At 40.7% G+C, this 25,549-nt stretch overlaps 2 protein-coding genes across 11 annotated transcripts in view; both read right to left on the bottom strand.

The window, feature by feature from the left end:
• Positions 1–13,465, bottom strand: part of kidins220a (kinase D-interacting substrate 220a) — a 39,934-nt gene extending 26,469 nt beyond the window's left edge. For 4 of the 10 annotated variants that reach the window (XM_044047492.1, XM_044047491.1, XM_044047490.1 and 1 more), the window contains exons 1-19: positions 13,334–13,461; positions 9,413–9,571; positions 8,463–8,561; positions 7,659–7,757; positions 6,327–6,425; positions 6,010–6,108; positions 5,680–5,778; positions 4,522–4,719; positions 4,277–4,375; positions 3,888–3,986; positions 3,520–3,618; positions 3,202–3,379; positions 2,939–3,103; positions 2,430–2,609; positions 1,920–2,085; positions 1,584–1,735; positions 1,124–1,224; positions 820–1,005; positions 541–681 (exon numbers count right to left, since the gene is read on the bottom strand). In XM_044047492.1, coding sequence (XP_043903427.1) covers positions 541–681; positions 820–1,005; positions 1,124–1,224; positions 1,584–1,735; positions 1,920–2,085; positions 2,430–2,609; positions 2,939–3,103; positions 3,202–3,379; positions 3,520–3,618; positions 3,888–3,986; positions 4,277–4,375; positions 4,522–4,719; positions 5,680–5,778; positions 6,010–6,108; positions 6,327–6,425; positions 7,659–7,757; positions 8,463–8,561; positions 9,413–9,544 — 2,391 coding nt within the window. In that variant the 5' untranslated portion in view covers positions 9,545–9,571; positions 13,334–13,461. Of the gene's footprint in view, positions 1–540; positions 682–819; positions 1,006–1,123; positions 1,225–1,583; positions 1,736–1,919; positions 2,086–2,429; positions 2,610–2,938; positions 3,104–3,201; positions 3,380–3,519; positions 3,619–3,887; positions 3,987–4,276; positions 4,376–4,521; positions 4,720–5,679; positions 5,779–6,009; positions 6,109–6,326; positions 6,426–7,658; positions 7,758–8,462; positions 8,562–9,412; positions 9,572–9,941; positions 9,960–11,095; positions 11,172–11,473; positions 11,555–12,443; positions 12,615–12,971; positions 13,155–13,333 lie in introns of those variants that run through there. The other 6 variants (XM_044047486.1, XM_044047487.1, XM_044047485.1 and 3 more) reach the window with 6 other exon arrangements.
• A 1,771-nt stretch (positions 13,466–15,236) lies between these two features.
• The window catches only part of mboat2a (membrane bound O-acyltransferase domain containing 2a), a 32,951-nt gene continuing 22,638 nt past the window's right edge, over positions 15,237–25,549 (bottom strand). The window contains exons 4-13 of the mRNA XM_044047759.1: positions 25,547–25,549; positions 23,702–23,757; positions 22,322–22,376; positions 21,534–21,720; positions 20,522–20,714; positions 19,934–20,037; positions 19,779–19,843; positions 19,503–19,635; positions 18,739–18,890; positions 15,237–17,309 (exon numbers count right to left, since the gene is read on the bottom strand). The exon at positions 25,547–25,549 is cut by the window's right edge and continues 93 nt beyond it. Coding sequence (XP_043903694.1) covers positions 17,084–17,309; positions 18,739–18,890; positions 19,503–19,635; positions 19,779–19,843; positions 19,934–20,037; positions 20,522–20,714; positions 21,534–21,720; positions 22,322–22,376; positions 23,702–23,757; positions 25,547–25,549 — 1,174 coding nt within the window. The 3' untranslated portion in view covers positions 15,237–17,083. The remainder of the gene's footprint in view (positions 17,310–18,738; positions 18,891–19,502; positions 19,636–19,778; positions 19,844–19,933; positions 20,038–20,521; positions 20,715–21,533; positions 21,721–22,321; positions 22,377–23,701; positions 23,758–25,546) is intronic.

Here is a 25,549-nt window from a genome sequence, read left to right on the forward strand (position 1 = left end):
CACTGGATGACAAACCGTCTCTACAGCAGCTGTCAAGCACCGTCAACTAAGAAGCCGTCACGTGATGTTTGCATTTTTAATTGCACAATTGAAAAGTCTACAGGCTGAAGAAAAATTTAAGTCTGAGTGTGTTTGAATTCTACACAGAAGATGGTTTCAGAGTTGCAATGGTGGGAATATTACATTAGCGAGCAGAAGGTTGCCAATCCCTTCTGGGATTATTTCACAAAATAACATTTGACTATCGGAAATTCTATTAGAGCAGCTGGGAGAAGGAAACTAAACTTGGAGGTGAGCAGAGGCAGTCAAGAACAGGAGGGTAGCTGCCCCGCAGATGTGTGGCTCTGTGTGCACAGGTGAAAGACCCACACTAGATTAAGGCCACATGGCAGCTGCTTTGCAACAGCCTGTTTTTCGTGCTTGGACATTAAACTGAGTGACAGATGCTGAAAATATAATTCTTTCGTATTATCTCATTATCAGTTAAAAAGCAGCTGCATTCGTGCCCTCGCACACGTTCGCATGCAAGCACACACACACCGTGTCGAGCATTTGCAGCACTTTATCCTGTTCACAGGCGTCCAGGCCGTCGATGATGACTGCCATACGTGTCTGGTTCTGGGTGAATCCATCGATGGTCTTGGCCATTTTTGACATCAGTTCCACCTCATGCTTCAGAACCTGGTGAGAAAAAAAATAATAAATGGCTCAAGACAATCCACAATTCAGAAGGAACTGCAAACAAACAAAATGCCCCTTGACCTATAATAAGAGGCCATTTGTCCTTGATTATATACTGAATGAAGTGCATTGGTCTACCTTCATAAAGCCTTCACTCTTGAGTTTGTGCAGGTTGTTGGCAGCACTGTGCAGACGTTTTCTCTGAGAGTTGAGGACCGAGTCTGCCACTTGCCACCAGGTCCTGCAATTGAGCAGTAAAGCCAGACCCACCACAGTGGCCATAGCTATCAGCACTGCGTTTACCGTCAAGTTCTCTGGGTCCACCTGGAAAATACAAGGATTGAAATTGATAAATCAGGCACCCAAAGACCCAGTGGTGGTATGTGTTTCGTGATAAGTATTTGAATTTTGCTCATAGAGCCAATGTGGGTCCACGGTATACCTTAAAAATGGCTAACAAGGCTATGCCGGTGATAAGGCAGGCTAGTGTCAGGGCAAACAGGACGAAGGAGGGAACACAACACGTTTTCTTCCACTTTTTACCTGAAGTGTAAGGGAAAAGTTGAGGAGACACACAGTTAGTAAAATGTTAAGGCCAGTTAATACCATTCTTCATTACCAGATAACCATTATCTGGTAATGAAGAACGTAGTTAATGGAAACCACTGTGCAGTTGGAAGTGCTCCTTGAGCTGCACTTACAAGTTTAATTAAGTTCCCAATGATTTACATTTCCACTTGAGTTTCACTACCAACACAAACTACACAGCTACTACATTAATTATACTTATCAATCACTCAATTTTGTTTATTGTTAGATGATAATTATATTATCTGTTAACTTAAAATTGGATTCCTTTTGATCTCAAGTTGACATTTAAAACCCTAACACAGTGACGTCACCTTGGACTTCATCATTCTTGAAAACCCTGAAAAGCCTCGAGGCCATGAAGCCAAATTCCCTCTCGCAGGAATCCGAGAGCGTGGCAATCATCTCAGCCATGGACGTCTCCCCTCCAACGCTGGACAGGCGATTATAGTCGGTGAACAGGAACCTGTGTGACATACGAGACAGAGATTGGGATGTGACTGTTTGTCACAAATACACAGCAAACTCCTATTGAGTTTTATAGTCACATCTTACTCATATTAATCATTAATTAACAAAGAGCTGAACGACTGAAGATTTTGTAATATCCAACACGTCATTTTTGCGTCTTCTAGATCTTTGTTTGTCACCTGACAGGCAGGGCGCGGGTCGTCTGCTCGGGAAGTTCAGGGGGGTTGACGAACATCAGTTTGAGGAGCAGCTCCAGGTAGCCGACCTGGCGAGCCAGTCGAGTGCTGATGACCCACGCCCAGTTCCAACTCTCCCTCTCGCGGCGACTTCCGAAATACACCAACACTGGAGACAGGAGAAGTGGTCGTCGACAAAGGGACTTGTGAGTTCTTTTATTTGAAATATCAACAACGGTGTAGATTCAAAGGCTCAACTCAGGCTTGACACTGGTAGGACAATAGCACCCTCTAGTGGTCAAAACGGCTTCATGAGCATCATAAAAAAAGGTTGATGATACATAAGTGGAAATATATTATGCATTTGTAGTATTGTTTACATAGAAAGCTGAGGATTGTCTTACTGGTCTACTATCTGGCACTAATGTGGTGATAAGATACAGAAATACATTAGTATTTGTTTGACAGTCAAAACATAATATCTATTTGCAATCGTATCTTCTGTCCTCTCACCAAAGAAGATGTAGAGCAGGGCGAGGAGGCTGAGGGAGACAGCGATTGCCAGTTTAGGATCAACAGTAAAGCCGAGGACCACAGCCACTGAGCCACAGAGCAGCAGCGTGAGGAGGACCACCAGCCACGAGAACTGGAACAATGGCTCTATCTGCTGGCCGGCAAATGTCTTCATCTCATCTGAAGAGGAAAAGGCAAGAAGAAGTTAAAACTATTATCATATTAGTTGTTACAATTAAATATGAGGGAATATTAAGATATCATGCCCAATATTTGGATATTACAAATGTGAACATAAATGATTTTTGTTAAAACTGTAATAGAGGGATTGAAGGAAAGATATATCCCTTATTCCTTTTATAATATTCCTTATTTTTATCACTTCATTCAGAATTGAAGAAGCCTCTTGGATGAGCAGTGAAACACCTGGATGTGACTATGACTTGGATGACTGAGAGCCTTCACAGACATTTGTATGAGACAGTTCTTAACACACTTTTCTCACTTACCCTCCAGTTTCTTCAGAAGGAAAGACTTGCCACTGCCCCACTGAGCATACAGCCCAACACAGATCGGCGGCTGCATGGTTGGCTCACTCAGGATGTCTGCCAGAGCGCTGCTGTACAGGTCGTACCCCAACATGTCTCCATCCGACTCTGTCGGGGACAGGTGCTCTGTGCGAGAGAGAGTGGAGAAGAAGATGAGAGAAGTTAGAGTAAAAGTCTTCTCTGATTTCCAAACATAATTTGCTTTTTGAAATAATGGGTCATACTGGCTCCAAATATCTGTGTGAGGATGCTTTTCTGGTGGGTGCAGTCGATGTTGTACGGGGTCTCTCCAGCTTTGTTGGGGCGGTAAAGCAAGCGGCCGTCTTTGGGGTTCCTCAAAAGCAGCTCGGCCAACTTTCGGCTCCGCCCTCGGATGGCAATATGGAGGGGCGTGTCTCCTTTCTGCGTGAGTGAGAAACAGAACTGACTAATTGATGTTCAGCGGGACCTGGAAAGTAACTTTCTGAAAATAACCACAGTAAAATGGAACTAAACACGATGAAGGTTTACTATACAATCATGAGTTGAGTTTTCAACACTACCTTGTCAATAGCAGACACTTTGGCTCCTTTATCCAGCAGCAGCTCCACTATTTCTATGTTCCTCATTTTTGTTGCTTTGATAAGTGGCGTCTCTCCATCCTAAAAAACAGACGCATACAATATCTCATCAAATGACTTATATTTCCAGATGCATATATGAACAATAAACTTTTAAATGTAGTGTATAGTAATTAACTAAGAATTTCACAACTTAAACAAAAAAGAAGAAAGCATCGAGTAGTATATTATTAGTTAATATTGACAGTTGACTGTGACTACTTTTATTTAACATCGTTAATGCAAATGTGGTAAAAATTAAATTACAATAAAGACAAATATCACAATCAAAAAAGCTGATTGTCTCTTACCTTTGTGCAGCTCTCTGTGTCAGGGTTACACTGCAAGATGTCTCTCACCATGGTAGCGTTGCCTTTCTCTACTGCCCAGTAGAGGGCAGTCTTTCCATCCTAAATGTGAAAGGACAACAATTTTGAAAATCTAAATAAGCCCATGTATAGTTGAGGAAAAAGCATGACTGTGAGTTCAGTGCATGTACAATTTGCAATACCATGTACAGCGAGTCAAGTTGTGCAATTCGCACCGCATGGATTAAGTTCATTTTACCAGGAACAATGGAACTAAATGAACAGTATTGAGTCGCAGTGTGACATTTCAGACAGAAAACAAAACATTCCCCCCCCCCCGCTTGTGTTCAAACATCAATAAGGCATCAGTGACAGAGGGCTAGAACTCCCACCTGGCCCCTGACGTCAATATCAGCATATTTGTTCAGCAGGGCGCGGACAATCTCCACATGACCTCCTCTAACTGCACCAATCAGCACCGTCTCCCCGCTCTGAAGGAGGTGGTGAAAGACAAACAGAAGGGGAAAAACAAACATGAACTTCATTTCGTTCACACACCGTTTTCCATATCAACTACTATAAAACATGCTGTTTGTGTTAAGCAGCAGAAGGTAATAGCGCAGCGACAAGTGCTCACCCTGTCTGGGATATTGACATAGGTCCCGGCATCCAGCAGGTCCTGAACGATCTCAGTGTGTCCTTCCTTGGCAGCAATGGCCAGAGCGGTGTTGCCATCCTTGTCTGTCATGTTGACATTCGGGTTCCTCTTCAGCAGCTCCTTGACAACCTCTGTGTAGCCGCCTTTCACGGCCACAATCAGAGCTGTCATTGAATTCTAAAAAGAGATATTTGCACATTTTGTTTCAGATAGTTTTTCTCTATCTGACCAAATGTATTTATGCCTGATCAAAACAAACTGTATACAGTATGTTGTCACTTTCTTTCTGGGAGATGCTATGGTGTTAATGATAACTTATTATTGATGTCTCACTTAGCGAGTGCAATAATTCATACAGGCACTTTATCCAGGCACTAAAACCTCTTAATCACATATGAATTAACAGCTCTATCTGATTATTGATGCTACATTTCAAACAATCACATTGTTCACTTTGTGTCGGAGCAGATGCATACATAACTCTGAGGAGAACAGATGTGCTGCATCATAGCTGCAATCAATTATTCAGTATTGCACTTTACAGACCCACATGTGGCGCTTGACGGATTTAAGTCATGATTGTGTGAAAACCACACTGTCGAGAACAGGCAGCTTTGCGTGTAATGGCATCCAGGCAAAGTCACACTCACTCATCTGTGAACTGGTTCATGCTATCAGATATACCCACGGTTTGGGAAACATTAGCAAAAAAAACAAACTTAAATATACATAATAATTCAAAATAAGTTGCTATTTTCCAGATTTTAAAAGCATTTCCATTCATTTTATTGACTGAATCCAGTCAATAAAAGCTGTAATCAGAATTTACATATCTATACATCTGATTAAAGTCATATGAATTGATATATCAACAGTTTTTATATGCATTAATGTTAAATTGTTAATATTGTTTTTTTATTACTCATAAAACCTATTGTTGGTGTAATTGCAGCTTGACTGTTGATCAAAAATAAATAACAAAGAGAGAGAAACAGTGTGTAAAATTAATACAAATACAGCTTTGTTTAGTCAACATTAAGATGTTATTCTAGATGAAACTGGGAGGCTAATGATAAATGAATAGATAGTTAACATTCACTGGAAATTTACAGACTTAACTGTTAACTGTCTACTTACTGCTCCTTCCTGGTCCACATCTGCGCCGTTTGCCAGAAGGTGAATCACACTTTCATAGTGGCCCTTCCGAGCAGCCCAAATCAATGGGGTTGTACCATACTGTAAAGAAAACAAGAAAGTACTGTAGAACATGTAACGTATGGGTGTTAGACGATCATGCAGTCAAGGCCCATTAATTAAATAATTCTAAAGGCACATTAATGAATAAATGCAGAGGGGAAAAAGATGGGCCTAAGCCCTCGAATCTTTTAATCTCACATCACCAGGGTACATTTTCTGTGTGAGTAAATATGGTAAACGATGAACACCTACTGCTCAGTAAGTAGTTACCTTGTCTGAGCAGTTGACCTTGGCACCGTGCTGCAGCAGGAGATGGACAATCTCTCCGTGGCCGCGACCTGCTGCCCAGATGATGGGGTAGACGCTGTACTGTTGGGACAGAGGATAGAGGTGGAGTCGTGTCGTCAGTGAATAATGATCGGTGTCAGTTGTACAAGTGTACAGTTGTATCACACTGAGAAAGGAGAGGTATAAAACTTTCCTATATAACAAGATGATTCATCTACGGAACTTCCAAAACAGATATAAAGAAACAACAGACACCAACGATGCCAGATAAAAAAACACAGTATGTGCAGTTATTGTACCTGACCAGTGATGTTAGGGTTAGCTCCTTTGTCCAAAAGCAGCTGGGCCACATCTGTACAACCTTTATAGGCTGCCCACATGAGAGCAGTCCAACCTCCCTGTGTACAATTAAAAAAACAAAATCACACAATACACATACAAGTATATGCAATCATTTAAAAATTATTACAAGGTATTGTTTTGTTATGATAAAATGCAATATAATGTCATAGAATAGGTCAAATCGAAGCAGACTTGTGGTAGGAAACTGTGCTATTTTCAGCTGGAGTGACACATTTTCCAGTGAGTGGACAGTATCCACTGTATGGATTATTCTAAGCCCACTGTGATGACTAGCTGTGATCTGTCCGATGACGCAGACACGTGGCCTTCTATGGCAAGGAGCCAGTTACGGTCTTGAGTCACTGCCATAACGTTATAGTTTAAAATCAAAAGGAACGTCATGCCAATGTGACACATTTTGGTGCTGATTTAATTTGAATGTGTCTTTTATGGCACCCGCTAATTGCTAATACTCATTGGAAAAGCAATTCCTGGCAGCTGAAAATAGGAAAAAACAGCTACCTCACAATTCAGTGCCTAACAAACATGATCGGTAAAAGATAGTAAATATTTCTAGTCAGTGCTCTGCTCAGAAACATGCATCGCAGATACAATATTAAGCCTGAAGACGAGTGTCTGTCTTTGACAGGTCTGTGTCCATGACAGAATCGTATCACCCCTCAATGCCGAGACAACCAGAGCTCAGTAAATGGGATTACGACTCGAGAGGAGCCATCACACAGACAGTAATTTCATTTTATGCCCATTTCTAGGGTAATGGATCATCCCGTCCAGGCAGTGCTGGGACTCATAACACTGAACAGGAAATACTAATGCACATAAAATCAAGGCTTCATGACTCCATTATATAATGTATTAAATCATAAAGTGCTACATTTTAGAGGCCAACTTACAGTAAAGGTTTGAGCGGACTGTTAATCACATCAACCTCTGATGTCTTTGTCAGAGGATACGAGTAAAAATCAGAGGTTTCTTTTGTATTTGACATTTTACTCATGAATCATTAATTGTCACATTTTTTTAAATTTTTTTTATGAAAAAATAAATGTTGAAACATTCTCACCTAATTCACCAGATTTTAGTTTCTTTAAAAAACCAAAACAAAAGAAATTGATATGATATCATGAGCATGGCAGTATAATATACTATTCTTTTGGATAGCGGGAAGTTAGGATTAACTTTTACATACTTAAGAATGAAAGTAACAAATTCACAGCATATTCTTTATAGAAAAATGCTTCTGTTTCTGTGTGAGCCTGTTTTCTCACCATGTCTCGGTGTTCCAGGTTTGCATTGTTCTCCAACAGTTCCCTCACCACCTCGATGTGGCCCTCCTTTGCTGCCGAGATCAACGCCGTCCAGCAGTCCTGCACACAAGCGACAACCATTTACTGTGGGAAATCACATCAGATTCCGAAACCAGTTGGAAGAAACGTTTACTGGAGAGCTTCGTCCTGGGAGCGGTAACGGCATTCACCTACCAGCTGGTCGTACCAGGTGCTCATGGGATGTTGCATGAACAAGCAAGAGTGTCAAAGAACAACTACAACATGGAAGGCTTCTCCTTACTCTTCTGTGTTAAAGCGAGAATGAGCACAGGTTTGAAAGTGTCATGTGTAATAGCAGGTTACGCGTACGTGAGATGTTAATGAGAGGTGTGTAAGCACGCGTGCGTTAGCCGAAGAGGGACAGTGTCTGAATGCATGTGTGTGTGAGGGTTGGCCTCTGGAGACTCAGGGTGTTGGCCAGTCAGTGGATCCTGTGATTTAGTCAAAAGCAGTGAAGGTAAAACTGTGTAAGACGGTGTCATTATGGCTCATAATAGCGGAGGACTAAGCCCAAGTGTGGTGAGTTCAGCAAGATGGAACATCACCAACGTCTTTGTCGTCAAAGTGGATGATGCGGTTAAAAATGACCGCGCTGTTTTCCACCTGTGCCTCGTTTTGGATGACAATGCCTGTACCCGTGCGTGTGCTCATATTAGAGTAGTTTGAGATGTTATGTGTGTGTGTGTGTGTGTGTGTGTGTGTGTGTGTGTGTGTGTGTGTGTGTGTGTGTGTATGCATGCTTACAGAGTCATCCAAATTAACGTTGGCTCCTCTCCTAATGAGCTCTTGTACTATCTCCAGATTGCCCTGTTCAGCAGCCACCATCAGGGGAGTCTGTCCATTCTGAAACAAGGAGGGAGAGAGAGAGAAGGAACACAGACTGTGATCAAGAGTTAAACAACCCAATGACCAGCACTGTTTTCTCTGTAACCCACTTAGAACTCAGTGGAAAAAGAAAATAAATTGATGACTTAACTCTAATCCTAATCTAATCAATCCCTCAATGAGATATGAACTAAATGTAGCTTTTCTATTAGTCAATTTAAGAGATATGTATGCCACAATGCGACAATTTGTTTGATCATCATCATCACATCTCCAAAACAAAAGTTACATTTGTGATTAGAATTCCCAACTCTGGCATTCAGCCACAAGCTCATTCATTCCTCCTGAATAAATATAACTTTATTGGACCAGTGTGTAAAATTTTGTTGGACGGAGTATAAGTGACTGACAATAAAACAAGATACAGCCAACTTTAATGAAGAGAGAGCAGGTCGCCCAATGCTATAGTAGCTACAAGCTTTTATAAACTATAAAATAAGCTGTATCAGGCTTTCACTGCACAGACGACACTTACTAACATTCTACCTCTCTCATCTCTCCTTTTGATTCTGTCAGCATCATGTCGGAAAATGTACACAAAAGGGACCTGAACAAAGATATCTGAAGCAATTGAGATGATAAAACCATCAAAAACTCCCAGGAAAACAACACTTAGTAACTTAGTAATGTCTCTTTAAAAATATGCCCACAATCATTTTCATCATTTCCATTAAAGTTTCACAACAAATCTAATTCTCCTCCTCCCATAAAACACCAATTACATGATCCAAAAGCAACTTGGATTAGTGCCCACTTATCCCTAAAGTAAACATACTGAACCAAAGCGGTAGGTGTTGTGGCTGACATACATCACTCCTGCTGTCCACATCTCGGAACTTGTCCAAATGTGCTTTGATGGCAACCAGGTTCTCCTCCTCCACGTAGCTGAACAGACTCTGGACAGCCAGGGAGGTCATCTTCAGGGAGGTGGTGGTATCCATGGCTGGCTGCTAAACACCTGCACACCACTGTAGAGTGAGAAGAAAGCAGATTATGAGCATATACGGAGAGCTCAGGACAGAAACAGCATCCAGGTGGCCAGCTCAGCATAGGCATGCGGTACCATACAACTGCATAACACCATGAAGAGAAAAACAGAAGCGAGGGTGTGGTGTTTCTTGGAAATTATGATGTGGAATAAACAAGTATTGCCCAAATACCCAACTTGCACGCAAAAATGAACCCCGCCAGAAAACACTAGGTCTTTTTATAAAAGGAAATAATTACTACAGTTAATCCAGCTACAACAAAAACAACAACAAAAAAGGAGGATGTCATAACATCAATCATCAAACATATACAACACTTCATTCTCACTACTGCTTTACCTATACTTACTGAATCTGAGTTTGAGTGTTCCCCTGCATTTTTCATCCTTTAAATCTTCTTAAATCCTCGACCTTTGAGGCACACTTACTTTGTTTCTGTTGTGCTCCTTTTCTTTCAGGACAATCTAACAATGCACTGAGCACACACTCATTACAGAAGAGCTAACAAGGCCTCTTAGTTCAGCCTGCCTGCTCGTGCTGAAAACATGAACTGAAATTTGTCTGCTCAGTATAATGAACTTAGCCCAGTCACAACAGTCTGCTCAAGAAACGGCACAAATTTGTTAAAACCCTCCGAGGCAAAACAATAGGCAATGAACTTTCCTCCTTTGAAGTACTAATGACTTGTTGCTATGAACTGTGAGACCAACATCAGTTCTAAGCTCTTCCCCTGCCTCAATTTGGACAGTAAAACTTTTACACATTAAACAAAAGTGCTGCGTTTTAAGTTTGCAAAAGCACAATAGGTGCAGTATTTTACAGCAATTACTATGAATTGAAAGGATAATAGCAATAAGATGCAGTTGAGTAATTGTCTGCATCTGACATATCAACGCCGACAGCCCTCTTATAATTAGCCCACGCCTTTAAGGATCATCTTAAACCCAGACTAAGATGTGCACTTTCCTTTATTTAATGACTTGTTTTCTCTCTTTTATGCAGGCAAGTCAGTCAGATTGTTCCTGCTCACAGCAACATCATGAAGGTTTCTATACATATTATTCCCTGAAAAGACCTGAAAAGAAAACTATAAAACAGCAAAATATATTATGTATACATCCAACAAAGAAAAAACTCGAATATGGCCACTTTCAGTGTTTTAGAGACGAAGTCAATCAATGAAAAACTCATTAATGATTCATCAAGTCGGGCTCTTCCATCATGGTCAGCCTTTCTTCCTGCCACAATAACATAAAATTAATCGGCTGCATTCACTGTGAGTTGTCTTGGAAATGGGTTTTACATGAAGAATTTCAAGCACGCTGCTCAGTTTTTTTCCATAATCCCCAAGGCGAGCGGCTCAGGCTGAGTTCAATAAATACTTAAATGTCACATGGCTGTTGGGCTGATAGTACAAAGGCCCCAAATATTCAATTCAGAGATGCAAAGCTGTCAATCAATGAATATCTACAAATTATTTTGTCTTTTTTTCTTAATTCTGACCTTGTTTCTCAACCAGGCACCACCAACTGCTCCCCCATATCACAGAGTATCATGTATGTATACATGGAAAAAGAAATCCTTTGTTTTCAGTGAAGCCTGTTGACACACCCTCCACAGCTCCTCATCCCTCAGCACAATGGGTGGAAGATTACACTGCTCAAGAACCAATCAGTAAACACTCAGCTGAGTAAACTCTCTCTCTCTCTTCAGCACAAATCAGATGGGAGTTCACACAACCCATCCTTTCAAAACAACACACACCCAGTAAAAGCCAACAGAGACAATACGGCTATGGCAACAGTAAAAAATTATTTAAACCAAGAGGGAGACATGTGGACTATGGGGGAAAAAAACAAAGGTTAAAGAAGAACCTCTTACCTTGGTGTAGGGTAAACCTTAGATTTGACTATTCAACAGCAGTCTTTATCCTTTGCTCACTCACACACTGCATCAACAAGCACTGCCAGGTTTACGCTCAGCATCCCCCTTCACTCAAGGCTGAATATTAGATGAGGGGGGTTTGGCCTACGCCCATCTCTTCCCAACACAATAGACATGCGTGACCGGATTTCAATTCATTACATGCACTGGCTCAGCACCAACAGTCAAGATAAAAGGGCACAGCCGATTACAATGTTAACCTCATTTGGGTGATTTAATTTAATGAGAACTACATAAAGTAACATTATGGCACATTAATGGCGAGCCATCATGGCGAGTGGCAAGCATATTGCTGTCACCTAAGAGTGTGTGTTGACATAACTTAAGTGCTACATTAAGATTTTAAATTCTTGTTCTATATTTACAACAGACTGTGGAATACACTAAAAACAGTGGTAATTTGATGTGAATTGATCAAAGGCAAAATGTGATAATATTTTATTAATTCATATAGAATATTCATCCATGAACCAGTAAAAAAAAATATCTATATGAATATATTCACAGTCAGTGAATCTTTTTAAATAAACTATAGATCAAATTTCCAGTGATCCATCCACAAAATGTATTACAATTTACTATATTATTTAGCTTTTACACAAAACGAATACAATGCCAAAGTTAAATTGCTACAAAACTGTAAGGCAGAAAAGCACAAATTGATAAAGGGCAGCCAAAGTTTCACTAGTATTTATATCAATAAACAGTAGAGCTGCACAACTGTTGCAAATTGAAATTGCAATCGACCACGGGCAATATCCAAATTCTACAACATTTAAATAGTTAGATTAAGATACAATTTGAGAGTAAACAGTATGAAAGTGGAATTCTACTGTGCCACACTATTTGTAAACAGAATGCCAAATCAGTTCAGTGCTAAATATTCACGATATTAGTATTTCTTTACCATGTGTGGCTCAAATCAGCAAAACAGTCCAGATATCCTTTAAGGTAAGATATAGTCCAGTGTTTATGTAAAAACAGAACAAAACTTAGATAAGATGATTAAAAAATTCAAATGCAACCCTCGTCAGCAGGGATGTTATTGGTGTAGCATGAAACTCCAGAAGCAACACTGGATAGGATCTCTAAATTTAACCCGTCAGCTTGTTGTCATGTGGGTATGAAACTGCTGAGGATTCACTTCCATAAGTACGGTGGCCCTGAAGTGCACATCACCAACTGAAATAGGAAAACACAACGACGTTAACTAAAATAGTAAAATAGTTAATGTTTAGTTAATGTTGTGTTTTCCTATTTGTGTTGGCGACTTGCACTTCAGGGACACATGCAAGGTTAAAAAGGTTAGAATTAGTAAGGAGGCTCAGTATTTCACTCTGAAATGCTAAAGTGGCATGGACTAACGAATATAAAGTAAAGGTTCGACAACGAGTAAGGATACGGTCAAGATATAAAGCTGTCAGTGTCTCCTCACCACGTCTGCAGAAACCAAGTCCTTTTCCACTGCTTGTCACAAAAGTAAACAGCTGGATGACGCAAGCAGATCACATGATTTCAACCGTGAACAGACACAGACGGACACAAATAAAATTCCACTTTTTCAGGTCAATGTTCGACACGGTTTGTTCCAAACAGGCTGACTGACTGACTTCCTGTGTTAAGCGCTGTCACAGCAGCAAAACACAAGCTAGCTCAACTCCCTAACAACGGCTAACAGGCTAACGTTAGCTAAGGCTAGCACTCCAACAGGTACACTCTCTGTTTTACCTCTAAAAGTAAAACAAAAACAAAAAGACAGACGGAACAACTACAGCCCACAAGCGGAAGGTATCTTACCTTAACTGTTGCGGCTTTTAAACCGAACGTAAGTGCCCCAGTCCGGACAAAAACGTACACAAATCAACACTTTTTCATATCATTTCTCAGCATGCTTTGTAGACAGACCTGGACTGCTACAGTAAAGCTCCGCCCACTACTACCACTGCTCTCTCACACACACACTCGTCTCTCTGTACTTGTGAGGACATAGTGCATTCCAATCTCATCTACATGACGAACTCTGACCCCGAGCCTGATTCTGGACTATCCTACATGTAAAACCAGTATATTCACGACATCAAAATGATCTCACAATGATGTTTTTTTACTCAAAATCTGTCCTCACAGCCAAGACGAGCCACACTCACGCACATAGTTGCGCATCACTAGTGAGGACACCCATAGACATAATGCATTCCCTAGCCCCTTAACTCAACCTTAACTATCACAACTAAATGCCTATCCTTTAACCTGACCCTAACATAATTAAAAACCATGTCTTAACCCATCCAAGTCTTAACAGCCCGTTTACTGTGTGACAGAACACAGGGAACTAGTCAAAATGTCCTCATATAAAAAATGTCTTCACTTCCTGGTGGTTTTATACGTTGTTTTTTTTGTCCTCACTAAGATGCATGTACAAGTCACACACACATAGACCGACTTTAATATCTTAGCGATGACACACCATAGACATAATGCATTCCGTAGCCCCTTAAGGGTTAGGGAACTTACCCTAACCTTAACGTAAACCCAAAGATGGTGAGGACACTCATAGAGTAGACACTCATAAACCTAGACGTAATGCATTCCCTAGCCCCTACAACTAAATGTCTAACCCTAACCCTCAAACCAAGCCTTAACCTTCGAAAAGGCCTTTTAAATGATGACAGAACATGAGGACCATTAATTAATGTCCTAATGTACTCCCTTAGGTTTATGTTTTTTGGTCCTCACAAAGATACCCATACAAGAACACACACAGACACACTTCTTCCTCTTTCTTTCTGGATGTGATGACACTCATGATGCAAACCCCCGACCAAAATCATAACCCAACATTTGGTCTTGACCCGAAGAAAAACCAGACCAAAAATGTCCTCAGAAAACAAAATGTGGACACAAACACCACCATAAGGGGCCCTGCATGTACTGTAGTAGTTCATTTAGTGATAATGATTTAAACAAACATCATTTCCACATGATTTACCTTAAGGTGAAGGCCAGTTAATTAGAAGATGAGGTGCAATAGTAGACAATAGTTTTGTCCTTAGGTGCAGCAACCAAACTCTCATAAATTATACCTTGATAAAAGTCATGGTGGATCAAACACCGTTTTAGTGTTTAAAAATAATTTCTCTTTATTTTTGCCACATAAATCAGAATTTTAATGTATTGTTATACAAATCTTTCAATAAATTTCCTTCAGACACAAAAATAACCATTGTGTTACACAGGCGCGCGCACGCACACACACACACACACTACATGGACCCATGCTCACGCACACATACTCACACAGGCACACATGCACACATACGCACAAAAACAAAATGCGCCGTTTATGATTTGGCACTTTGGACATATGGAGCAGTTTGCATTGATCTGCTGGTTTGGGTGGCCATGCAGTGCAATAATCGCTATGTTTGTAGAATGACATCCCTTTCCCCTTAGGTTGGGCCACACTTACCTACACAGGGCCCAGGCTACAAATACAGTTTACTTGAGACCACACTGACATGTACGGATCACATGAATACTGGTACACACACACACACACACACACACACAGTTATGGCAGGAATATGCAAAGTTAGAACATCTTAAAATCAAATCGTAAAGAGGTCCATACTTCAAAGCTCACCTCTGCTGCTTTGTTATTATATTACATAACACAAACGCACCAAACCAACTACATTTACTGACAAGGTTTTTTTTTTTTTAGAAAAGAAATATGCACAATTTCAAAAGTGTTTATGATACTGTATGGAATCTCCCCCAGATTATTTACTGCTCTACGTAAATAGGTGTCATTTTGACTGTTTTCTTCACTAACCCTACAACTGTTCTTTTTATGACACAGTAAAGCAGTGTTTCCCAAACTTTCTACGTGGGGACCCACTTTTTGAAAGATGGCAACCTCTCTGTGGCACTAACTTACCGCCATATCTGTGACACCAAAAATCGTTTTTGATGAATCTTTTCCAAGAGATGGTTTGGTAACTGAATTACAACTTCATTTTACACGTTACTTGAAATATATACACATGAATCTTAACTAAAAAGGTCGGGACAACTCTGCAACTTTCTTGGGGCACTGCAATTATTTTTTTCCCCTTCTCCCACCACCACCACCCACGTCTTTGGGAATCACTGCCGTAAAGTGTCACGGGAGCGGGGTGTTTTTTTTGCGAAACGTAATCCAGATGATGTGGAACTAAAAAGGTGAGCCATGGACTGAAACAACATGAGGAACCAGTGTCTCTTACACCATACAGTAAATGCACCCCGGAAACATCGCCTAAATCTACAAACGTAAGAGCACACAATATGAAATCAGACCACTCGCCATCGGCTGGTTGGGGTCTTTGAATTTTGTACACTATAATGTCACGTACATAAATAACCACGTCAGATTTCCTCACAGACAAATGCAAATTGCATATTTGATTGCACACATTGTATATAGCCTATCACGTACTGTGCATCTATTTGGAAGATGTTTTTTTTGTTGGATTGTAATAATTTATGTGGTAATCTGATTAGATTCTTGTCAGATTCAAGAGGCGGAGTTAAACTGTACAAGTGTCCAGCAGCGACACATTTACGGTCGTTGAAATAGTCTTGGAGGTTTTACAGAATTACACGGGCAAGACATTTGAGCACAGAGGAAACCTGTGGCGTGAAACATACAAACACTTTAAAAAGAAATTTGTCACACCCCTGAACCCAGAGTCAGAAATCCTTTAAAAAGTATTCTTGGTAACAACAAGGTAAATAAACTCCCTTTCATACACACATTTATCTGATGAGCGACGTTTGTCAAAAAAGCAGCAGATATGAATAATATAAAAAAGGTAAAAGAAATTCATTTCATGACTTTTAGAACTTCCCAATGTTGGGGGTGGAGAAAACTTTCCAGAAGGCCAGAACAAAAAAAAACAACAACAACAGTGTCGTCACAAAAATCTAAACCTAAAAACTTAGGGTGAATGAAGTTCTCCTTTAAAAAAAAGACACAGAAATCAAACAATGTTAAGAGGATCCTAAGGCCTGTTTGAAATTGGCAGCTGATGATGAAGAATTATGTTTCTTTTACACAAACACATTTGCTGTTTCCACCTAACAAAGGCTTGTATCCAGACAATGACAAAAACCCTCCACATACTCTTCATACTCTTCTTCTACCACCTGCGGCGTCACACCGGTGCACCTGCACTCTCACCAAGTACATAGAGGGTTTAAGGCAGCTTGGAAGTCTTTAATTCCACTCAATGTAAAATAACTGCTATCAATCATTAGTTTACACTGTGGCCGTTGTTACATCCCTGTTCTTTTCCATGTCAAGAAGTGTGACTGCTGTAATCCGTGCTACTGGAAGTATCGGCAGGACATTGACATATTTTCTGTCTGTTAGGATTCTCCGAGTGTCTGATATTTGGTTCTTTGTCAAGCAAGCCCGACTCGCCGCAGTCCAGTCCTCAGTGGCTTCTAGTTCGTCTCAGTGTTTCTGCTGCTGAAGGGACTGGGCGCCAGCCGTCTGGAGCCTCATGTGGCTTTGGCTTTCTGGTTGCAGTTGTTGTCTGTGCTGTTGTGTTCTGTCTGGTTGTCCTGTAGGCCGTCCTTCAGTAGGCCGTCCTTCAGTAGGCCGTCCTTCAGTAGGCCGTCCTTCAGTAGGCCGCCCGGCTGCTCTTTGGCCTGCCGGCGTCTCGATCTCACGGGTAAGGCCAGTACCAAGAGCAGACACAGGAGGTGTAAGCAGAAGTAACAAGACCTGCGTAGAAGACATTCACAGTTAAGACAATTCATTTATTAGTTTGGTAATTAAAATATCGATCTTATCATATTGCACGAGGAAGGACGACAATATATCACCAAGGTTATAATAGTTTGGGATTTTTCTTTAGTTTCAAAACAGAGTTTTGATTACTTTTTCAAACAGGTTTTCTGTTATACTATAATTCAGACATAAGTGGAAGTAGTAACACGGCATTTAAATCATATGTCTTTGTTTTAAATCCCTTATTTACTTTGTTAAGATTTGATGATGAATAACAACAACAGCTCATGGTCCACCTGCAGTACCTGCACAGACCACCTGGGGGAGTGAGGCTCACACTTTGGGAATCAGTGGTTTAAAGTTTAATAAGCAAAACTGCTGATATTTAAATAATATTAAATAAAGGAGATGTCGTGCAGCCTGGCATAAGAAAAGCTGACATATAGTAAGAAATAAAGTTGAGGAATTTAATGAATTGAATTTTTTTAAACCCTACATTCTTCTTCTTCTTCTTCTTCTTATTATTATTGTTATTAGTATTGTACATTGCTACTATTAATAGTGATGTTGATTTAATTTTCTTCCTTATGTGTTGATATATGTATACTGTAACTGCTAAACTTACAGTATACACTTGAATAATCACATATTTGCAGTATATGCCTTTGTTGCTTGTTGTGTTGTGTTGTGTTCTTGTGGGTGGGTGATTTGGTTGTTTTATTTTTATAAAAAATGTAAAGAAACCAATAATATATTGTTGAAAAAAATTACATCAGATCACACAAATATAAAAAATACCTTGAAAATTAACTACTATACATTTAAGCTTAGTGTGTCATTGACCCACATAATACAGTACATTATGTTACAGCTCCAACTCCTTCGTCATAGCAGAAGGTGACAGTTGTTAAGACCACTTCTTTTATCTCCCCCCCCCCAATTGACTGCCTTATTTAATGTTACAGCCTGTTACAGCTCAAAAAAATGGAAGCAGGTTAATGCATTAAAGTGTTCATTTCTACAGTGCATGTGGTGACTTCATTTACAAGCTTGAATTTCCAGTCCAACAATCGTGTGCGTGACATCCACTGCTGCTTAATTCACAGAGAAGCAGCATGTTTGTCCAGTAGATTTTCACATGCTGCATCAAGTAGCAACACACTAATGCCACTTTTCCACTAAATGGTCCCGCCTCGCCTCACCTCGCCTTGCAAAATAAATACGCTAGACTCATTGAGATTTTAGATCCATGCTAAATGTTGTAGATCAATTAAAGTCTTTTTAATTGATCTACAACAGAGCAGGTACTAAAAAAAAAACAAAAAACTATTACTCATGGAAAAGCAAAATAACCGCGCCATGCCGTGGCGAGTCGAGTCGGGCTGGGACCATGTAGTGTTAAAGGGAATACATACATACATACCTGTAGAATTTAAATGAGGGTCCCACTGCGAGTAGGACGAATGGCACCACTGTGTAGCTAATGGCAACCTGAGTCCCTGCCCATGTGATGACATCATAGACGCGCTTGTGTGAGTCAGAGACCAGGAAGTATGGTCTGATGTTGTGTCTTATCTGGGTGAGAAGACAAAAAAATAAAAATAAAATCAACATTCTGAACATTCTGAACAAAAGTAAGTTAAACTGTGGTCTTAAAGTGACATTCCGCTTAATCTGAACTTGAATTAAGCTAATGGAAGTGGTTTCTAACATCTTTTATGACAGCAGTCATTACTGTGTATAGTATAACAGTGTCATGAGGTCAGGGGTCATGTGTTGACCCGAGTCTTTCTTTCTGCACCAACACAGCTCGTTCGTTTGGTCTTATGCACTTCTTTCAGAAAACCAGAGAGAAGAGATCAGGCTTAGGAAAAGATTAGTGGCAATGGACCTCACATTTAAGCAGCATACAGCCATCATTATCCCTTTAGTCTCCATAAAGAGATTTTGTTGCATGATTGTTGGTCAGCTAAGTAGCTGTGGTAAATCTAAAGAGCTCACAGACTCCAGCGAAAAACAAATAAATCAATTTCAGTGGCAGAATTTCGAGAGCGAAAAGAAATATGCGCCTCTCATATTACGATTCCTACGCTGGCGGATCACAATAAGTCAGTCTAGAAAATCTTTTATTCAACCTGGCAGGATAAGAAGGGTTCTGCATAAACAGAAGCACCAATGTGTACTCACTGCACGTGCAGCCATGGTCATGACGATGCCGGTGAGGAAGGTCAGATAGTACCCGGGGTAGACCCCGTGCCACATGGCCGACAGCATGAAGGTGGCAGCGGTGGGGTTAATGGGACAGCGCTCGTAGCACACCCTGAGAACGGCACAGACACAGTAAGTCACATTATAGATGGTACTGTTTGGATGCTGACATGTCCACATCCTCTTATGTGACTTATCCAAGACTACATCTCCTCATACATATATGATAATAATAAGAAGAATGAATAATCTCACCTTTTAAGCCAAAGGGCTGTTTGGATATTCCAGTTGTCTAGGAACATCTTGAAACTGGTGGCAAACTGGAATTAGAGTGCAAACAATACACGTTTAGGCTTCAGTGAAACAGGCCTTTATTTGGGATATAATAGATCTCATGAGCAGAGCCCGACCTCAATGTCCAGAATTCTGAGATTTGATATCAGGTCCCACCGAGGAGAGCCGTCTTTGTTGTAGCCGTTGAAGCCAAATCCGGCGGCGTTGTTGATAGCATCGGCTGCGGGGGAGGGAGGGGGGAGAGAGAGAGAGAGGCACAAATGATTCTGAGAGCGACAAAAAGCAGCAGCGGAAGACAACGGACGGCCACGACGCCACTTTCAGACACAGTGACAGAAACAGATGGAGGGAACGGCATCACGTGTTTGTCACAGGGAAAGAATGAAGAGCTGCGGCTTTTCCAATCGAGCACTAGATGGCACTGTTACTTTAAGAAACACTGCTTATGTCAGGCATCACCCAGACTCCCTGAAGCCAGAGCAACTCATTGAGTTCATCCCACTTTAAAAAGGCACAGAGGTGTTGAGCAACTTCTTTATCAAACTCACAAATGTTTTAATCGCCCCGTACGTCACGGACCGTATTGTGCAGCCAATCCCTTTGCAGATTAGCCTTATAACTGATTTTTATCCACAAAACAATCAAATAAAAATGTGTACTTAAGAGCGGGAGTGGGAAATGTCATAAACACACATGGAACTCACCCAGCGTCCAAACAAAGTAGTACTTTGGCCTCAGGGCCAGCATGGCCAGGTAAAGGTAAACGACCTGCAGATGGAACGGCGTCGAGCTGATGAAGCCGTCGTCTATGGAGCGCTCCACGGGCAGCAGCTTGCACAGGGACAGGTAGATGGCCAGCGAGATGGCACACGTGCACAGCTTGGAGATGACGTCGTTCTGGGTGAAGAGAGAGAGAGAGAGAGAGAGATCCAAACTTATTATGTTATATTGCAAAAGCTACAATCACAAGATGGGGTGAGAGTGGTTGTTTGTGTTAATGTGCAACCCTCACGTGGAGTGTAAAGCAGTAGAAAATGAATGAATGAATAACAAGATGTGATGCTTTTATTAACCCTTAGAACACAGAGCAAACATACAGTATATACAGAGGCTATAAGAATGTGCAATATAGAGTGTCTTATATACTTTCTTTCATCATAACCTACACAAGCTGAATATACCTGAGGCAAAAAGTACTCAAAATGTTTCAAATCGGATTGAATTTGTGAAATTTGGAAACACGTCACAGTTCAAAGTTCATTTGGCTCCTTTTATGAACAAAAAGAAAAGAAAAAAAACGTTCTATTTTGTGACTCCTGCACAATTATTGCTGCGTTATGTCACTAAAAATTTGATTTGATGTCAAATTTTGACTCAACGACGAAACCAAACACATATTGCAAAGCCTGAAGACGTGAGCTATAACCACACAGCCTCAGGATGTCCACACAAGTTGTGTGTACTATTCCCACGGCAGTTTACCAAGGGTGCGTCTTACAGTCTTATTAAATTATTAATGCATCATACAGTAAGAATACAGGAAATAACCAGGCATGCGGGTCCTTAAAATTCATATATAGTCAGCATGAGCACCTTCACTCGAGGCTTTTTTCAAAATATGACCCAGACATACACTTAAAGGGGAATTGCATAAATCAAAAACCACTCGAAAACAACTCAAAATGTGGGTCTATTATTTCACCACAGTGTTTTTACCTTGGACGAGGGTTCGGTTTGCTTGTACTTCCCGTTCTCCTTGCCATTAGCATTCTCCTGGTGGCGCGGCTGGTAGCTCGTGCCCTCGATGAAGGCCTTGTAGTCGTTGTAGGAGCAGGTGGGCCCCGCCAGGATGCCCATGAAGTTACAGTTGTAGCTCAGGTACTCCAGCAAGCTGGGCATTCGACTGGAGGGTCCAAAAAAGGGGAAAAAATGCAGATGGATCAGGGAAAAAATATTTTCATTTCACGATCCAGGACCAACTAAACCCAGGAATACATGCCTCAGAGCAGTGGTCACACTGAAAGACACCGTAATCGTAAACCAGACAAATAAACAATAATTATTATAATAATAATAATAATCACAACTGCTTATTTGATCTCCACCTTGACTGAGAGAGGTTTCAGCGACGTCTAGATGTGAGGCTTGTTCTCATCAACTTTCCTCTCCAACTTTTTTTTTGCAATCTGTCCACAATTCACGTGCAGCTTCTGTCTCCAACACTAACGATTAGGGGGAAGAAAACACCCTGCAGTTGTAATGCAGGCTTTTATAAGGCCTTCTGACAATAAAGGCCATGTGGGAGCAGTAAAAGTGTGGTTTCCTGGAAACCGGGCGTCTAACAAGTGCCCCGACAGCACCGGAGAGAGAGAGGCAGCGTGACGCATTTTTTATGCAAGAAATGGAACCCTTTGTTAAACTAAAGAATGAAGTTGTTTCATTCAGCTCAGTTGAATTAGAGCCGTCATCATCTGAAGCAGTAAAAACATACCTGAGTCACATACCTGATTGCTAGGTATTTCTGATTGGGGGTCAGCTGCCCTTCTCGCTTGGTCAGTCCTACGGACGGAGACGGAGAAGCACTTTAATTAAATATTCATTTACAGGAAAAGGTTTCAAGGTTTGGTATCAAGCGATGCAGAGTTAACGCGGGAATGTGGGTGAGGGGTGACAGAGGGGGAGAAAAGAACAGATGATGCAACAGGAAGAGCACGCAGCAGCAGGTTGCATGCCTCATACCCTCATAACCGGGTCATTCAGTTCTTATTGCTGCATATTTGTATTCTCCCCCATGATGATCTGAGAGGACGATATAAGCCAAATATATATATATGTATATATGTATATATATATATACATATACATATACATATATATAAAATATACGGTTGAATAAAATATCGAAAGTGAAAGTTATCTCGCAAAAAGGGGCAGAAGCTCTCACTCGTTGAACCTTCTTTTGACAATTCTACAGCCATAAAATCAAAATAAATCGATTATCATTATCACAAAGAGGGTTAAAGTCACTTAAAGCTGCAGTGTGAAACTCCAACTGTGTGACAAATGTGAAGAATATAAACAGCCCAAACATGACTCGGCTAAAATGCGTTCGCTGATATTTATTTACATTTTTACAGTCCCATGCGATATATATTATATATATGGGATTTTTGGAGTGTATTGGATTTTCCTGTGTTTTTATCCGTCCGATATCCGATCTAGTGATTTCGACTGATACCAGTTCAGCCGGGTTATTCACCTGTAAGATGTTTGCTGGCTGCTTCTTTTGTGTTTTCAGTCACACTCCCTTCCCTTACTCATTTTTCCGGCTGATCACCTGACCACAAATGTTTATTTTACCCTCTACCGTCTTTATTTATTCCCCCGTTAGCCCACGTGGTGCTTTCTTATAGGGCCTCTACATCTGCGTCCAACTGCTGGAGACGATGTGAATCAAGAAGTCGGAAGATAAAGTGAAACCCGAGCAAAAATGTCAGAAGGGCAACAGAACTTTAACGGCGCTTCACACATGCCTTGGTTTGATTCATACATTTGGTTGTTAATGGTTGAGGGATTACCATCTGATATTAACACTATGCAGTGGAGTTTAAACTGAGAGCGCGGTTAAATCCAGTCGCTAAACATAGAGAGAGGAAGGACGGTAGTTATTACATAACTGTGTTGATACCTTTGTTCTGGTTCACTAGTCCATCGATGGCTCGGAAACATGGCCACGTTGCCCGCTTACAAATAACAAATGAACTGACCTTTTTCCACTTTTGTCACGTCTGCCAACAGTTTGCTTGTCTACACACTAAACACACAAATACAAAATAACACACACACACACACACACACACACACACACACACACCATGTCTTACCATCGTGTATTTCGAATGCCATGCTGGTAATCTTCTGTGTTATAACCATCATGGGCCTAAAAAGAGCATTTAACAGTTAATAAAGAGTTCATTTTGTCCATTTTAAACACATATCACTTAAAAATACACAAAGTGCTTAACAAATCACCCAATTTAAGGTTCATGCCACAGCTGCCCTAAATTCACAGCATTGGCAATTATCAAAATCGTGTTTTTATGTTTCTGTAACGGTTAATACACCAGTATGTCAAAGCACTTTAACCGAAACAATGCTAAAATATAACTATTATTGCTATCCATGAATTTTCAAATTTAGTGTTTTACAAAAAAAAAAAAAAATTTTTTGACTAAGGTGTCAAATGATTGTTATTTACTTATTTACAAATGAGTTTTAGCGGTTGAATGTTATGCTTGATTATTTCTGTCTAAAATTTGGGCATAAAAAATGTGAAAACTGTTTGTTATTTGCCAAATAAATAACAACATTCATTCAGTTTTACACCACCATTTAAAATATGTCTAAAATATTGATGTTTTTTCACGACAGGCGGTCAAATAAATTTGTGAAGCACCTCTATTTGTATGTATTTTTTTAACATATGTACCCATGAAATAAAATAAAACAAGTAAAAATGTGACAGTTTCAGGAAACACACGTGGACAGCAGGTGAGGTCACTAAAGGAATTAAATCCTTTGCCATTTTAGAAGCAGTATGGATGGGGGTTTTTTTTTCCATATGGTTGCTTGGCAACCAGCCACCCCCACCCAGTTGGGGGTTGTGGGCTGTCTGCTTGCATTGTCACACAGTCTGAAGGAGTGGGAACCAACCACAGTTCCTCCAGCGGACACAGCTCAGCTGTGAGACATGCTCTCGTTTTACTGTTCACGCTCAGACTGGTTGAGTCATGCAACATTTACCTTTTTTTAGCATCATTTGTTCTCGGGGTGAGATTAGAAATCAAAACCGAGGAGGGAGGCCTTCATGTTTCTGAGTACACGCAATCAGGGACGCACGATATCGGACTTTCTGCCGATATCCGATATGCTGATATATCGGGAGTCATTTATGCTGCTTTTCCACTACGTTCCCACCACGCCTCGGCACAACTCACCTCCACACAAATTGGTTGGTTTACCATTATAATATAGTACCTCCTCAACGTGGGCGGAGTCATCACAGCACGACTGCCGTGACTTTCGGTTTTATACGCGACACATACACACAAACTAGTGACTTGTAAAGCAGTTATTTTCAATGTACTGAATCATTAGAATCAGTTCAGTACTTCCTTTAGGGGTTTGCGATGCCACCTCTCGACAGTGCTGTTGCTAAATACGCCAGACTCATCTGTTAAATATTGAGATTTTAGACATTTCCGAGCTAACGTTGGGGATTAACGCACATTTTCAGGATTTTTACGTCTTTTTCACTGATCTACAGTCCGGCATTGTTCGCTTGGATTCTTGTGTCGGACGTCGCGTGACGGCACTCTGACGACATCATGTATATGATCAGCTCAGCACGCTTGGAACCTCGCCAGAGCAGGTACTAAAAAAAAAAAGGACCAGGTACTGCCGCTAATGGCAAAGCAAAATAACCGTGCCACGGTGAATCGAGTCAAGTGGAAAAGTGCAATTAGTCTCTTCTGTAGTGAAATTGACATATTATTTTTCATACTTCATCAACTCATTAGTCTTAGTCGATAGTGATATCGGCAGCTCTTTGACCAACATCCAATAATACATTTTAAAGCCTGCAAAAACCAATATTGTGTCGATAATAACGTGCGTCCCTAAACACAGCGTAGAAAAAGAGCTCCGTGTTTGTTCGTGCAGGTTCTTACCCC

The sequence above is a fragment of the Solea senegalensis genome, linkage group LG16 (genome assembly GCF_019176455.1).
Source record: "Solea senegalensis isolate Sse05_10M linkage group LG16, IFAPA_SoseM_1, whole genome shotgun sequence".
Taxonomy (NCBI): domain Eukaryota; kingdom Metazoa; phylum Chordata; class Actinopteri; order Pleuronectiformes; family Soleidae; genus Solea; species Solea senegalensis.